This window comes from Chrysochloris asiatica, unplaced genomic scaffold (assembly GCF_000296735.1).
Source record: "Chrysochloris asiatica unplaced genomic scaffold, ChrAsi1.0 scaffold00138, whole genome shotgun sequence".
Taxonomy (NCBI): domain Eukaryota; kingdom Metazoa; phylum Chordata; class Mammalia; order Afrosoricida; family Chrysochloridae; genus Chrysochloris; species Chrysochloris asiatica.
The window spans coordinates 3,230,787-3,247,922 of NW_006408656.1; the positions used below are offsets into that span (position 1 = coordinate 3,230,787).

Below are 17,136 nucleotides of genomic sequence, written 5' to 3' on the forward strand. Positions count from 1 at the left end.
TGCAACCTATCTTCTATCTTCATCAGTAAATATTTGAAGTCCTATTCACTTTCAGCAAGCAAAGTTCTATCATCTGCCTGTCGCAGGTTAATGAGTCGTCTTTCAATCCTTATACCATGTTCTTCTTCATATAATCCAGTTTCTCAGATTATTTGCTCAGCATACAGACTGAATAAGTATAGTGAGATAATACAACTTTGGCACACACATTTCCTGATTTTAAATCATTCCGTATCCCCTTGTTCTGTTTGAACAACTGCCTCTTGGTCTATGTACAGTTTCCTCATGAGCACATTAGTGTTTGGGAATAACCATTCTTTGCAATGTTGTCTGTAGCTTGTCATGATATACACAGTTGAAAGACTTTGCATAGTCAAGAAAGCACAGGTAAACATGTTTCTGGTATTCTTTGCTTTCAGCCAAAATCATTTTTACATCAACAATGATTTCCCTTGTTCTACTTCCTTGTCTGAATCAGGCTTGAACCTCTGGCAGTTCCCTATCGATGTATTGTTGCAGCAAAACATTTAAAAATGATCTTCAGCAAAAGTTTGCTTGCATGTGCTATTAATGATATTGTATATAATTTCTGCATTCCATTGGATCACCTCTCTTTGGAATGGGCACATACATGCATCTCTTTCAATCAGTTAGCCAGGTAGCTGTCTTCCAAATTACTTGGCATGAATAAGTGAGTGTCTGCAGAGTTGCATCAGTTTGTTGAAAGATGTCAATTTATATTCCATCAATTCCCAGAGCCTTGTTCTTTACCAGTGCCTTCAGTGCACCTTGGACTTCATTCAGTAACATAGCCTTTTGATCATATGCTACCTCTACAAATGATTGAACCTTGACCATTTCTTTTTGGCACAATGACTGTATATTCTTCCATCTTCTTTTGATGCTTTCTGCATCATTCAATATTTTGCCCATAGAATCCTTCAGTATTTCAAGTCGAGGCTTGAATTTTTCCTTTGGTTCTTTCAGTTTGAGAAATGCTGAACATGTTCTTTTTTGGTTTTATAACTCTAGTCTGTGCACATATTATTATAATACTTGACTTTGTATCTCAAACTGCCCTTGGAAATTTTATGTTCATCTTTTTTTACCTCCTCATTTCTTCCTTTTGCTTTAGCTGGAAAGCAAGTTTCAGAGTCTCTTCTGATATCGGTTTTGGTCTTTTCTTCCATTCTTGTCTTTTTAAAATTTTATTTATTTTTCATTCTTGTCTTCTTAATGACCTTTTGCTTTCTTCCTTTTTGATGTTCTTCATGTCATCCCACAACTCTTCTGGGTTTTGGTCATTAAATGAATCAAATCTGTTCTTGAGATGGTTTCTAAATAGAGGTGAGATATGGTCAAGGTCATATTTTGATGCTTGTGGACTTGTTTTAATTTTCTTCAGCTTCAGCCTCAACTTACACATGAGCAATTGATGGTCTGTTCCATAGTTAGCTCCTATCCTTGTTTTGACTGATGACATGGAGGTTTTCCACCATCTTTTTCCACAGATGCAGTTAATTTGCATCTGTGAAGTCCATGTGTATTGTCGTCTTTTATGCTGTTTAAAAAAGATATTTGCAGTGAATAAGTCATTGGTCTTGCAAAATTCTATCATGCGATTTCCAGCATAATTTCTGTCACCAAGGCCATATTTTCCAACTACTGATCCTTCCTCTTTCTTTCTAATCTTCACATTCCAATCACCAGTAATTATCAATATGTCTTAATTACAGGTTTGATCAATTTCAGACTGAAGAAGTTGGTAGAATCCTTCAATTTCATCATCACTGGTTTTAATGGTTGGTGTGTAATTTTGGTCTTCCTTGTAGGTGTATGCATATTATTCTTTTTTTGATGATGAATGTGACATCATTCCTCTTCAGTTTTTCATTCTCGGCATAGTAAATCATATGATTGTCAGATTCAGAATGGCTAATACCAGTCCATTTCAACTCACTAATATCTCAGATATTGATCCTTCCATTTCATTTTTGACAGCTTCCAATTTCCCTCATTTCATGTTCCTATTATTAATGAATGTTTACAGATGTTTCTCCTCATTTTATGTTGTGCTCCATCAGCAAATGAAGGTTCTGAAAGCCTTACTCCATTTGCATCATCACGGTCAACTCTACTTGAGGAGGCAGCTCTTCTCAAGTTGCATTTTGATTGCATTCCAAACTGAGGGACGCATCTTCCAGCACTATATTTGACAATATTCTGGAGCAATTCATAGTGCTTTCATTTTCTGTTACTACATCTGACAATGTTCCACTGCTATTCAGAAGGTTTTCAGTGGCTAAACATTCAGAAGTAGCTGACCTCTTCTTTTTCCTAGTCTTGCTTTGTCTGGAAGCTTGCTTAAACCTGTCCACCATGGCTGATCCTGCTTATATTTAAAATATTAGTGGCACAGGTTTTAGCACTGCAGCAACATGCAAGCTACCACAGTATGGCAAACTGACAGACCAGTGGTGGCATCCCAACTTAAGATGGCTAAAACCCCTGCTTGGACTCTTAAACCTACTAAAGGACTTAAACTGAAGCTCAGATGCCTTTGTGACCAGATGCAGATGACATCAAAAGAAAATGACTCCTCCCAAGATCATGGAACAAGATTTCATACAATCTGCAGAAAAGTTGGACTTTGTTCCCTGATTACTGATATTCTTATGATAGTTGTTTAATTACACACTTATAATATTGTCTTTTGTTTTAATATCATATTTTCCATGCAAATAGCTGAAGATATTACTTTATCATAACAATTATTTTTATGATATTTGCCTTATTGCAGCATTTTTTAGTTAACACTCTATGAAACCTTTTAAGAGTATTCTCTTACTGTATATTGTTACTCTTACTGGGGCCTGAGATTATAATGCCTTTGTTAAATTAGGTCAATCAGTAGCCAGTACCATCAAATTTGCCATCAAATCCCCCACAGTGGACAGACTAATTCTGACCCTTTAGCTATGCCAAAGTTGTGTTGGGTAATAGCATTGATTTTATTCTAGTACAACAAGGAGGAGTTTATACAATTGTTGGGCATGAATAAATACATTAGAAGTAGAACAAAATCTTAAGTTCACCAGAAAACTACATGGCTTCAACTACCCCCTGTCCAATTGTCCTTTTTTTTTTTTTTTTGCTAATTTTAGTTGATTATGCACTGAAAAGAGGAGCTTTGATGATGCAGTGGTTAAGAGGTAGGCTACTAACTGCAAAGTTGGCAATTGAGTCCACTAGCTGCTCGGTGGGAGGAAAATGGGACAGTTTACTTCTGTAAATATTTGCAGCCTTGGAAATGCTATGAGACAATTGTTCTAGGGTTGCTTTGAGTCAGAATTGACTTGATGACAACAGCGTATCTACTAAAATAGATTCTTGGCTACGTTCAAATTTTATGATTAACAAAATTATGCTCACGAGATCTTCAAATTGTCTAGTGTCTGCTAAAGCATAATTTGCAAATTTCAAACAATCCGATTTTTTTTTTCTTATAAGTTCCTGGATTTTCTGTACTTAAATTGTGAAAACTTCCTTTCATGTGAATCCTCATGAAGTGCTGCCCATTATGGATCTTTTTGTTCCTGCAGTAAACTCTTTGCTTCAATTTTAATAGAAGTTCCAGTTTGTTCATTGACAGAGCAATGAATGTTTGAATAAAAGTAGGAAGAAATAGAGGGCCTTTTGGAACCAATTCAATGGTTCCCTCTATCTCACCATGGTCCTCGCACTTCTCAGTGGGAATCTGTGAACAGTTGGCCTCTGGACAACAGGTCCATAACCAAGTAGCTCAGGCCGTGGGTAACTCTCAAGATTGGAGGATAAGGGTGGGGACAGGTCACCTGTAGCTGAGTCCCAGGTCCTACCTGTTCCTTCTTCCTTCTTGCACTCCTATCTGACCACCTGAATACACGTAGCAAAGTATTTCCCCCTGCTTGCTTACAGTGAAGCCATTAAGGTTGTGTGACCCCTTCCTTAAGGTTCTTCCATGGATCCATTCACAGTCTTCACCCCTCATGTCAACTTTAACTTCTCATCTTAATCCTCTTTCCATCTCCCCTTTCCTCAAATCTTTTCCAGAGACTTCTTGCTTTCTATTTCCCCTTGCTCAGACCCCCTGGCACTACTGTCCTTCGGACCCATTTGGAGCCTTTCAGCCATAGTCTCTGTGTCCCTGGACAGGTGATGAAACGTCCCCATTTCCTCTCTGAGGGACATGGTGTCATCGTCCCTATTTCTTTGTTTTTCTTACTTCATCTCCCAGAACCCCCCAAACAAAACTGTCCTCCTTGTCTTTTACACTATCAGTGTTTTTTTTAAAAGCTTTTTTTTATTGTGATTTGGGTGAAAGTTTACAGAGCAAATGAATTTTCCATTTACCAATTCAAACACATCTTCCTTTGTGACAGCGATTGCAACCTCAACAATAAAATAGCACTATTTACTGAGGATGCATTATGAGCAATTTTGGCCTTGAGGTATACAACACACAATTAAATCAATTTTATTATTCATAATGTGGCTTATTGATGAATGTGCTCATCACCTGTGGCTTCCTTTTTCAACTAATTGTTCTTGCTGACTAGGTACTAAACTTAGCTATTTTTATACCAACAATAACATTTTAAGTTGCCTCATCTTTTAAAGTGATTTTAGTGCTTCGGGGGATATTTCCTTGGTTACTAACCAGAGGGAGAGAATTCCTTTCCTTTCAGCATTGAAACAAACTCTTCCCTCCTATGCCCCAACCCCTGTGCTGACTTTAAAAGTCCATGCTTTGTGTGGCTAACTTACGTTTCTATTCCTATGCTATACAATTCACCACCACTCAGCTGTCAGTGTGTTGTGCTGTGGTGGCTCATGTGTTGTACTGTGATGCTGGAAGCTATGCCACCAATATTTTAAATACAAGCAGGGTCACATATGGTGGACAGGTTTCAGTGGAGCTTCAAGACTAAGTATAGACTAGAAAGAAGGAGATATGAACCACTTCTGAATGGTTAGCCACTGAAAACCTTATGAATGGCAGCAGAACGTCATCTGAAATAGTTCAGGAAGATGAGGCCCTCATCATGGAAAACACTGAAAATACGACTAGGGAAGAGCTGCCTCCTCAAAGTACAGTTGACCTTAGTAACATGGATGGAGTAAAGCTTTCAGGACCTCCATTTGCTGATGGGACACAATTCAAAATGGAAGGAAGGAAAAAGCTGCAAACATCCACTAATAATCAGAACATGGATTGTGCAAAATATGAATCAAGGAAGATTGGAAGTCATCACAAATGAAATGGAACTCATAAAGATTGATATCCTAGGCATTACTGAGTTGAAATGGACTGGTACTGGCCATTTTGAATTGGATAATCATATGATGTGCTTAGTATGCCTGGAATGACATATTGAAGAAGAATGGCATATCATTTATTGTAAAAAAGAGCATTTCAAGATTGATCTTGACGTTTATAATGCTGTCTGGGATAGGATAATATTCCAACACCTATAAGGAAGTCCAGTAATACCACTATTATTCAAAAAATTCAATAATTGCTAAAGCCAGTGATGATGAAATTACAGAATTCTACCAACTTCTTAAGTTTGAAACTGATCAAACATGAAACCCAGATGGATTGATAATTACTGGTGTGTGGAATGCAAAAGTTGGAAACAAAAAGGAGGGATAGGTAACTGGAAAATTGGCCTTAGGGATAGAAACAATGCTGGAACTCTCATGATGGAATTTTGCAAGACCAATAACGAATTCATTTCAAATACGTTTTTAAAAACAACATATAAGGTGACTATACACATGGACATCACCAGATAGAATACACAGAAATCAAATTGACTACATCTGTGGGAAGAAATGATGGAGAAGATCAATATCAGCCAAAACAAGGCCAGAGACAGATTGTGGACTATACCATTAATAGCTCAGCTTCAGGTTGAAGCTGAAGAAAATTAAAAGAAGTGCACACGAGCCAAAATATGACCTTGAATATATCCTACCTGAATTCAGAGATCATCTTAAGAACAGATTTGATGAATTAGACACTAATGACAGAAGATCAGAAGAGTTGTGAATGTCAAGAACATCATACATGAAGAAAGCAAAAAATCATTAAAAAAGAAAGAAAAGACCAAAATGGGTGTCAGAAGAGACTCTGAAACTTGCTTCTGAGTTAGAGATGCTAAAATGACAGGGCGAAATGAAGAAATAAAAGTGAACAAAATTTAAAGGGCAGCTTGAGAAGACAAAGTAAAGTATTATAATGAAATATGCAAAGACCTAGAGTTAGAAAACCAAAAGGGAAGAACATGCTCAGTGTTTCTCAAGCAGAAAGAACTGAGAAGAAATTCAAGCCTCAACTTGAAATATGGAAGGATTCTGTGTAGTGCTGTAGGATAAGCACTGGTCTGCTAAGTGCGAAGTCAGCAGTTCAAACCCACCAGCTGCTCCTTGGAAATATACAGGGTTGCCATGAGTTGGAACTGACTCAATGGCACTTAACAGCAACAACAACAATTGGGCAAAATATTGAATGAATCAGAAAAATAAGATGGAAGGAATACACAGTCACTAACTATATAAAAAAGAATTAGTTGATATTCAATCATTTCAAGAGGTAGCACATGATCAAGAACTGATAGTACTGAAGGAAGAAATCCAAGCTACATTGAAGGCATTGGCAAAAAAAAAGGCTCCCGGAATTGACAGGATACCAATTGAAATGTTTCAATAAGCCGATGCAGTGCTGGAGGAGCTCACTAGTTAGTGCCCAGAAATTTGGAAGACAGCTACCTGGCTAACTGATTGGAAGAGATCCATATCTGTGCCCATTCCAAAGAGAGGTGACCCAATGGAATGTGGAAATCATCTAACAGTATCATTGATATCACATGCAATATTATCTTCAGCAAAAGTAAAATTTTGCCGAAGATAATTAAAAAATGGTTGCAGCAGTACATAGAAAGGGTGTTGCCAGAAGTTCAAATGGAATTCAGAACAGAATGTGGAATGAGGGATATAATTGTTGATACCAGGTAAATCTTGGCTGAAAGCAGAGAATACCAGAAAGATGTTTACTTGTGATTTATTGACTATGCAGAGGTATTCAACTCTATAGACCATAACAAACTATAGATACCATTGCAAAGAATGTGTATCCCATAACACTCCATTGTACTCAATAAGTATAGACCAAGAGGAAGCTGTTGGAACAGAACAAGGGGATACTAAATGGTTTAAAATCAGAAAAGGTGTGTGCTAGGGTTGTATCCTTTCATCATAGTTATTCAATCTGTATGCTAAGCATAAGTATAAGCATGCTGAGAAACTAGATTTATGTAAAGAAGAACATGGCATCAGGATTGGAGGAAGACTCATTAATAATCTGCAATTTGCAGAAGACACAACCTTGCATGCTGGAGGTGAAGAGTACTTGAAATGTTTACTAAGGAAGATAAAAAAATTACAGCCTTCAGTATGGATTGTGCCTCATTGTAAAGAAAACAAAAATGCTCATAACTGGACCAATAAACTATATCATGATAAATGGAGAAAAGATTGAAATGGTCAAGGAGTTCATTTTACTTGGATTCACAATCAACACTCATGGAAGCCTAAGTCAAGAGGTCTAATGACAAGGAAGCGGTGATCCCAGAGATGGAGGCAGGGATGACGATGCAGAGAGATGGCACCACTGGGGACTTTGAACCGGGAGAGGGAGAGGGCTTGTGTGCTGACAACTTGGGGGCAGAGGGGGAGCAGGCTTGCGGGGTATACCCTATGGTTGGTGGATGATGCATGGAGGGGATTGTAACCATGGCAAGGAAACGATATACGATGGGATCAATGTGAAGCTAATGTTCTCCCATGCAAACTATCACATAACTCAAAATAAAGCATCCTAAAAAAAAAAGAAAGAAGTCTAATGACTTATTGCATTGGGCAAATCTGCTGCAAAACACCTCTTTAAGGTGTCACTTTGAGGTCAAAGGTGTATTAGTCCAAGTCATTATATTCCCAATGTCTCATATGTGTGTGGTAGTTGGACAATGACTGTGGAAGACCATAGACAAATCAATGTATTTAATCATGGTTTTGGATTAGAATGTTGAAATTACCTTGGACTGCCAGAAGAACAAACAAACCTGTCTCAAAAGTACAGTCACAATGCTCCTTGGAGTTGAGGATGGTGAGACTTTGTTTCTTGTTCTTTGGACATGTTGTCAACAAGAATTGGTCCTTGGATAAAGATATCATGCTTAGTTAAGTAGAGGGTCAGTGAAAAAAAGGAAGATCCACCAGGAGATGGATTGACACAGTGACAACAACTGGCTCAACCACAACAATTTTAAGGATGACCCAGGACTGGGCAGTGGTTCTTTCTGTTGTGCAGCATCAATATGAATTGGAACCCACTCAATGTCACCTAATAATAACCCACAACTCAACCATTTAAAGTGTACAATTTCATGTTTTTTTTAGCATACTCAGAGCTGTACAACTATCATTATTGTATTTTAGAACATTTTTATAACCCTAAAAAGAAACCTGGTGTGGTGCTGTAAGATAAGCAATGGACCACAAGTTTGGTTTGAACTGTAAGGTCACTGGTTCAAGCTCACCAATCGCTTCTCGGAAACCTTATACGGGTTAACCATGAGTTGGAACTGACTTGACAGCAATGAACAACAACAGAAAGAACCCTTGCACCATTTAGCAGTCAACTCCGTCCTCCCATCCCTATTGTTGCTAAATGCTGTTGAGTCAGTTCCAACTCATAACAACCCTGTATGGAGTTTCCAAGGAGAGACTGGTGGGTTTGAACCGCTGACTTTTCGGTTAGCAGTCCAGTGCTTCTCCTACAGTTCCACACCAAGACTCCACCTCTAGACCACTACTATTTGCTACCTCTATGGTTCACCTATTTTGGATATATCCTATAAAGGGAATAATAGAACGTTTGTTCTTTTGTGACGGGGTTACTTCACTTAGCATAGTATTTTCAAGGCTCATCCATTTTGCATCTTGTGTGGGCATTTCGTTCCTTTTTATTGAGAATAACAGCCCATTGTATGGCGATACCACATTTGTTTATCCAGTCCTCATTTGGTGGACATTTGGGTTGTGTCCACTGTTGGCTATTATGAATAATGCTTTTATGAATGTGCCATCATTACGTCATCAGTCTTGTTCTCTGAAAAGAACTTGTTCAGAAGATCTTTTATGGTAGTTGTGAGAGATGCAGTGTTAACTCTGCCCATCACACCTGTGCACCGAGCAAGGCAGGGGTGAGGTGGGGCACAGGAGGCAGAGAGTGGTCCTCACTCTTGGCCTACAGGCAACAGATGTCTCTTCCTTCCCTCTCTGGCTGTCCAGGTAAGGTGGTTTGGGGCAGGTCCTCCAGGTTGGACACAGTCACCGTAGCACTCTCCCTTTTGTTGGGCGTGCACTACTGCAGATGGCAGTGGCCAGAGACAGCCTTGCAAGTTATACCTGTGGCTGGCCCAGTCCGGTTTGCCCTCCCCTCACCACTTGGCCTGCATCCTAGAGGCCTTTGTTTGTGCCTCCACCTGCAGACGACTGTTCTCTCTTCCACACTGAGACTCTGGGAAGGCTTGCTGAGGTCTCTGGGCACTTAGGAGCTGACACGAAATGCAAGCACCCCTATAAAAAGACTTCTGGCCCTGGATTGTTCTGGATTGCTCTAGCAAAGATGTTGTCTCTCAGGGTGAGATCGGGAACAGCCCTCCACCCTTCAAACCATAGGGCTCCTTGTAGCCCACTTTGTCTCCACCTTGGCCAAGAGACATTCCAGGAACCAGGGAGCGAGGTAGTATGAGCAAGAGGAGCTGGATTTCAGGAATGGTCTCTGGGTCGCTGTTTTGTGCTCCTTAGCCTGTCAAAGCCAGTTCAGGAATAGGCTTTCTCCTCTGAGCCCCCCACTCAGGTCCTTCTGAGAATAGCGTAGGGGAGGGAAGTGAGGGCCACTGGCTTTCTCTTCTCCTCAGGGCTGCAATACCAGTCTGTCCAGTTCCCTCCCTCTTTCTTTCCGCCTTCTCTCTTCCTGGCTTGGCATTTGGCCCATCCCCTTCTCCTTTTGGACTCTTGGTGTGGTGTTGTAGGATAAGCACTAGACTGTGAACCACAAAGTCAGTGGTTCAGTGGTTTAAACCCACCAGCTGCTCCTCAGAAACCCTGCACAGAACTGACTCAACAGCACTCAACAACATCAACAAACAACTACTCCTTTTGGTCACTGGATGAAGTCTCTCAGTGTTGCTGGTGGTGGTTGGCTATGCACCATGGATTTGGTTTCGACTCACAGTGACTCTGTACAGGGTTTTGAAGGTTGTAAATCCTTATGGGAGTAGAAAGTCTCATCTTTCTCTCAAGGAGCAGCTGGTAGATTTGAACTGCTGACCTTGCAGTTAGCAGGGGAGAAGGTGGCAAGCATTTGAGAAAACTGAAACCAAACCAAACTCATTGTTGTCCAGTCCATTCTGATTCATAGTGCGACCCCAGAGGGCAAAGTAGAAATGCTATAAACTTTACAGCAATAGATTGCCACATCTTTCTCCCATGGAGTGGCTAGTAGGTTTGAACTGCCAAACCTTCAATAATGGTCAAGCACTTATGCGCTGTGGCAACAGGACTCCTTTTGGTGAAAAAATGAAGCATTGTTTAAAGGAGCTGGAATAGAGCTGGGTGTAAGCAGCTGCTACCTGGATTTTCCTCTGCCTGGTTCAGCACACTCAGGAGGACCCTTCCTAAAGAAGGGTGAGGCGAGGAAAAAGAGGAATGTGACAAAGCACTGGACCGGAAGGTTGTTTTGAACCACAACGTTGACAGTTCAAACTTACCAGCCGCTCCTTGGAAATCCTATACAGGGTCGCTATGAGTCAGAACTGACTCGACGGCACACAACAACAACAACAACAACAACAAAGATGAGTTGCCTTGGGGTCCTCTCTGAGTTTCTGGATTTATTTTTCTGGAAGGGTCTTCAAAATGTGTCCCTTTATGTGTATGTGTGTATATGAGCTTGTCTCTGTGTTTGCTTCTTTGGATTTGTGTCAGCTCCCCAAAGAAGGGAGACTATCTCTGGATAGGGTCATGTGCCTAGCCTTATGGGATCCTGATGTCTCTCCTGGAGAAGGATGGGCAACAATCAGTACATTTGCCCTCCTAATAGGTGGTCGCTTGCTTTTCTGGGCTAGGGGCTGTGTGTCTGTCCCTCTTCCCCAGTGATCTGGGTGTCTGTCATTGTTAGTTGCTCCTGTTAAAATTCATCCAGTCCCCGCCTCAAGCCCTGCAGCACCTTTCAGAGACTCTAGCCCCAGCCATAAGGTAATTGCAGCTGGAATGTCTACCTTGGGGACCTAAACCTCCTGCCTTTTGCCCACAACATGCACCTACAGCTACTCCACCCAGCCCCACCCAGGCCCTGGGTGCCTTGCTCAACTCCCTATTCTACAACATCTTACAGGTGTGTGCTGTGCCCCAACCTGCTCTCCTGACTCACTCTGGTAATGGGTTCAGGGAGACAGGTGCACGGACGCTTTCCTTCATCTCTGGCCATTTGGGGGCCTTGGAAAAGAAGGAGGGTCTGTGTGGCTGCAGACTGGCTCAACATCCACGGCATCCCACTCCACGCCACCCCACTTCCCATGATCCTTTCTCACTTTTGGTTGTTTAGTCTGGGAGCTATGGGAATGAGAACATTGAAGACCCTCAACTGAGCCCTTCTTCTTATATTTCCCTCTCCCCTCCCTGCCTCCTCCGTTCTTCCATCTCTGTTCCCTTCAGCAAGGTTTACTGTGTCAGGTCTGGATGGGGGATCAGGAACCTTGGAAGGAAAGGAGGGCATTGGGTTGTGTCCAGGAAGACCGCTGTCTTGAATCTCACACTATCTTACATCCAGAGGGAAAATAGCCAGTGTGTATCTGTGTGTCCATTCATTCATCCTGCAAATACGTGCTGGTCTCTTTTGGGGACCTGGCATGGTACCAGGTGCAGAGGAGAAACAGGCAAAGGCTGACTTCAGGCTCAGGTTTCACATGTCCAAGAGCCCTGTGATTAGCTAGGAAGACCCCATAAGCCATCAGAGTGGGGAGAAGAACTCTGGTGAGGTGTCGGTGCTTAGCGGCTCCCCAGATGCCAGGGGGTTCCTTTCCTGCTCTGTTTCCCAGTTCTTTAGTTTTTATCTCCCATAGGAGGGAAGGGGACCAAAACCAGGAGTCAGGCTTTCAGTGGCTAGGGATCCAGGACAAGTCTCCTTGATATGGGGAAACTAAGCCTGTTTGGGCCGGGCATATTCCTTCCGGTTTCACATGCACGGAATGTCTTTCCCGGGTTCTGGGGGCAGTGCTGGAGTGGGCCCCTGGGTGGGAGCAGCTCTCTGCTGCCCCCACCTGAGTCCTGTCTGGTGGTGGCAGGTGTCGAGTTAGGCCCAGCCCCTTAAGGGCCTAGCCACTCAGGTAGAGGCCGCTCCCCTGCCCTTGGGCTGGGCTTTCTTTTATAAAGGGCGGTAGCTGGGCTCTGTCCCCCCACGTAGAAGCAACTTTTTGGCTCCTTCTCCAATTTCTGTCTCGTTCTACTGCTTGCTGCCTCCTCTTCAGCCTCCACCATGTCCATCAGGGTAACCCAGAAATCCTACAAGGTGTCCACCTCTGGCCCCCGGGCCTTCAGCAGCCGTTCTTACTCAAGCGGACCTGTCTCCCGAATCAGCTCCTCCTCGTCCTTCTCCCGAGTGGGCAGCAGCAGTAGCAGCTACCGGGGTGGCCTGGGCGCTAGCATGGGTCTGTCCAGGAGCTATAGCGGGGTAGGAGGTATGGGGGGCATCACGGCCGTCACGGTGAACCAGAGCCTGCTGAACCCCGTTAAGCGGGAAATGGACCCCAACTTCCAGGCCGTACGCACCCAGGAAAAGGAGCAGATCAAGACCCTGAACAACAAGTTTGCCTCCTTCATCGACAAGGTGAGGGTTTCCCCTGCATGAGCAGCTGTGCCCACCACCCTAGAGGGTCTGCACACCCTCTCTCTTGACCTCCTTGTCGGTGGGCACATATCCAGTTCCTTCACCGGCGACCTCTGGCCCCACCCACCCTGGGAACGCTCTTCCAACTGATGACTCACTTCTCCCGCACTTTTGTTGGGTCTGGGACAGGGATGGGGAGAGGGTCCGGATGGCTTGCGACTCTGAATACTGGGGCTTCCTCCCTCCCTCAAGCTATTTCCAAGTCGTGCTCGATAAAGTTTGCATCCCGGAATAGTCCCAGCTTTTAAGCTGTGGGGTGGGAGCAGAGCCCCCTTCTCCAGGTTCACTCTTCACCCCTAGACTGCTGCTCTGTGCTGTCCATTGCTTTTTTTTTTTTTTTTTGAAATAGTTGTTTGAAATTCCAGGAGAAGGAAGAGGGTGTCTTGAGTGAAAAGGGCAAATATTGATTGAGGCTTTTGGTGTCCTAGAACCTACGTGTGGGGGACACACTGAGTCATAGATTGGCCCCTGTCCTGGGAACCAGCAGTGTTGTGAGGGGCTGGGCGGGACCGAGTCCTGCCCCCTACTGTTGGCTTTGGGACGCCCTCAGTCCACCTGGCGGAACTCTTAACGCCTGGGGGTGGGTGTGTGTCAAGGGTGGAGTGTCAAGGGGTGGAGGTGGGGGAGACGCCAGAGATTGACTTAAAAAAAAACAACACAAAAAGATTCAAAGTCTGTGGGCGTTGGACACACCACCCGGCTGTAGGCCCTGTGAACCCCCTGAGTTTATGGCTTCAGATAACGCGTCCTGACAACGCCCCTCTTTCCATTTGGCCCTTGTCCATTTTGCTCTTCCCTATCCTGCTCCGCCTCAAAGATCAGGCTCCACTCTGACAAAGAAGGCGCCAGGCCGGGTTTTGGAGCCTTAGGGGCCCCAGGGCCCCCAAGAACGGGGAGGATAGAGCTCCTCCTGCCGACGAGTTTTTGGGAGGCCTTGTGGGAAAGGAAGGAGGGAAATCCTGGGGCAGACTACAACCCATAGGAATTGGAGTCCCCCCAGGACACCTACAACTTCCTGGTTCTTTAAAGAGTGCTTGCGGATTGCTTGCACTTTAGATTGTACGTCTTGACCACGCCGTGCTAGCTCTGGGCTTCTTCCAGTTAAGCACGACCTCTGAAGTCTGAATTCAAGTTTATACCTGATTCCTCAGTTTCCTTGTTAAGACTGATATTTCTTATTTATAATATAGGCATGATGTTTCCTAGATTAATTAGTTATTTCCTATTCAAGTGCTTAGTAATACTTGGCTCATACTAGATAAGCTCTTAGGGCTAGCAGTTGTCATCACTTACCATTTTTATTATTGGAAGACAAAATAATCTGGAGAAGAAAAAATTTTTTAGAGAGAGGGGTTGTGGACTTTAGACTTCTCTCTCAAGTCCACCTACTTCGGAAAAAAAAGAGAGACAACTTTCAGTTGGTTAAAAAACAAAGCCTGAAACACTCCCTATCTTGGAATTCTTTTGTTGTTCTTTCTTTTATACTTTTTCTCATTTAACATTCCCTAATTTCATCCTTAAATCTGGATTCTTTGAGGCTGCAGACCCAGGATCCTTGTGTTTGGGACCAGCGGGGAGAGTTGTGGATTCAGGATAGAGACTTGAGACCCCTCCCAGGCCCTCTTTGCTTTTTGGACAGTCTCCAACAGATGCTGAAGAATCTGAGAGTGCTGTGGGGAGGAGGGAGGAGCCTTCAGTTTTCTGGCAGGTCTCTTACCTTTTTCCAGCTGAGAGTGACTTTTTTACATAAATGAGAGTGACTTTTTTTACATAAATTGAGTTCCTCCAGGCCATTGCAAGGTAGAGAAGGCCATGCTCACAAAGGGGAAGCAACTCAAGGTCATATGTAGCACAGATTAGTAGCAGTGTTCCTAGGACCTCGGCTTCCTGTCCAGTGCTCTTTGAACAAAGCTTTGGATCCTGGTGTGGTGCTGTGGGTTAATGCGCTGGACTGCAAAGTTGGTTTGAACCGCAAGGTTGGAGGTTCAAGCTCACCAGCTGCTCCTTGGAAACTCTATGAGTCGTGATCAACTTGATGGCACTAAACAACAACAAAATAATCTCTATGAGTCCCCTGAAGTCTCTCTAAATAATAATGATTTCTTAATTTGAACAATCTACATTTTCTTTTGTAAATAAAAGCTTCCTTAGAAAATTTGACTATTTTTATTGATGTGCGATAGACAATCTGGAGTCCTGGTATGGTGTTGTAGGATATAAACACTGGACCGCAAGGTTGATTTGAACCTCAAGGTCGGCAGTTCAAGCTCACCAGTGGCTCCTCGGAAACTCTACACAAGGTCGCTATAAGTCAAAACAGACTCAATGGCGCTTAACAACAATAGACAATCTAAGTAAATATGACCTGTTTGTTATATGAACACAGTTTTCAATATAAATCCCCTAACTTCCCCCTTCTAACCAGACTTCCTACCACCCTCATGTTATCTCCCCCAAGTTATAGACTATCCTCCCCAAACAACTAATGTTGTTGCTGGGTACCAGGGACCTCACTGCTTAGAGAGTGGGGTAGAGGAAGAGATGGAATTGACAGAATTCCAGTCAGTGCTCGTTGCCCCTCCAGAAGCTGAGCCCGGGCTTTATGTGGACCTCCTTGCCCACTTCCCTTTGCAGGTGCGGTTCCTGGAGCAGCAGAACAAGATGCTGGAGACCAAGTGGAGCCTTCTGCAGCAGCAGAAGACCTCTAGGAGCAACATGGACAACATGTTTGAGAGCTACATCAACAACCTGAGGCGGCAGCTGGACATGCTGAGTCAGGAGAAGTTGAAGTTGGAGGCAGAGCTGGGCAACATGCAGGGGCTGGTGGAGGACTTCAAGAATAAGTGAGCTACTCCCCTTCTCCCCACTGAGGTCGTCCTGCCTCAGAGGCCACAGTCCCTGTGGCCTTCTACTTCTGGGCAATGTTGTTGTTGTTAAGTTGGTTCTGACCCATAGCCACCCTGTTTAGGATTTCCGAGGAGCCGCTGATGAGCTTGAACCGCCGATCTTTCCGTTCAAACGGCTTTGCAGTCTGGCGCACTAACCCACAGCGCCACACCAGAACTCCAGTTATTAATAGTACCCCTCTCAGTGCCCAAACTGCCTGGCTATGGACAGTAAATTACACTAAACCCAAGATGGGAGAGACAGGTAGCCAATAGGCTCAATTGTATGTATCTGACCCTTACTTATTCATGACTCTTGATCTCCAGCAAACCCTAAAACATTCTCTCTGAGGCAATTCCAGTCCTCCCCACTAACTAATGATTGTATAGAGTGGGGGCAGGGAGAAGGTAGCCGGTTGGGGCAGAAGGATCGGTTCTCTTATATTCTACTTACATCCTTTATGACCTGAAATTTCTAGATAGTCATGTTCCATTTCCCGGCCCCTCCGCACAAAAGATCCAAGGCAACCTTGCCTTTGCCATCATCCTCTGATTCTCAGCTGTTTCCTCACCAGGTACGAGGATGAGATCAATAAGCGAACAGAGATGGAGAATGATTTTGTCCTCATCAAGAAGGTGAGGGAGTACCTATGTTTCCAATCAGACCCTAGAGGTTGGGCCTTAGAGACTCAGACTAAGAAGGCTTTTTGGGTTCTCTCCGTAACTGGGACAAGTTCATTGATTTCAACATTTGAATGTCTCCTAGGTACCTAGCATCGAAAGGTAGGGAAGGACAGGGGTAACTAGGTGTGTCTGGATAGCTGTTTGCATGTCAATGTTGGGGCACGAGGAATACAGTGGAACACTAGGACTGAAGGTCTGCCCATAAAAGACTTCCTAGAGGGGGAGAAGGAAGTAGATGTTGAGGTGCTGCAGGGGTGGGAGGAGTATGATGGGACAGACGACTGGACCCCAAGGTGGGGGTGGGGAAGACAGTTAGCTAGAAAGTCCTGAAGTCTAGGCCATTGGGTAGATTGTAGGGGTCCCTTAGGTTGGGCTTGGTTGTGGTTCTCATGCTGTTTCCTCACCCTCATCCCGCAGGATGTGGATGAAGCTTATATGAACAAGGTAGAGCTGGAGTCCCGCCTGGAAGGGCTGACCGATGAGATGAACTTTCTCCGGCAGCTGAATGCT

General features: G+C 43.7%; 1 protein-coding gene across 1 annotated transcript in view; it reads left to right on the top strand.

Annotated features, from left to right (window-relative positions):
- The first annotated feature begins 12,539 nt into the window (after window positions 1–12,539).
- The window catches only part of KRT8 (keratin 8), a 7,353-nt gene continuing 2,756 nt past the window's right edge, over window positions 12,540–17,136 (top strand). The window contains exons 1-3 of the mRNA XM_006869990.1: window positions 12,540–12,997; window positions 15,692–15,900; window positions 16,518–16,578. Coding sequence (XP_006870052.1) covers window positions 12,647–12,997; window positions 15,692–15,900; window positions 16,518–16,578 — 621 coding nt within the window. The 5' untranslated portion in view covers window positions 12,540–12,646. The remainder of the gene's footprint in view (window positions 12,998–15,691; window positions 15,901–16,517; window positions 16,579–17,136) is intronic.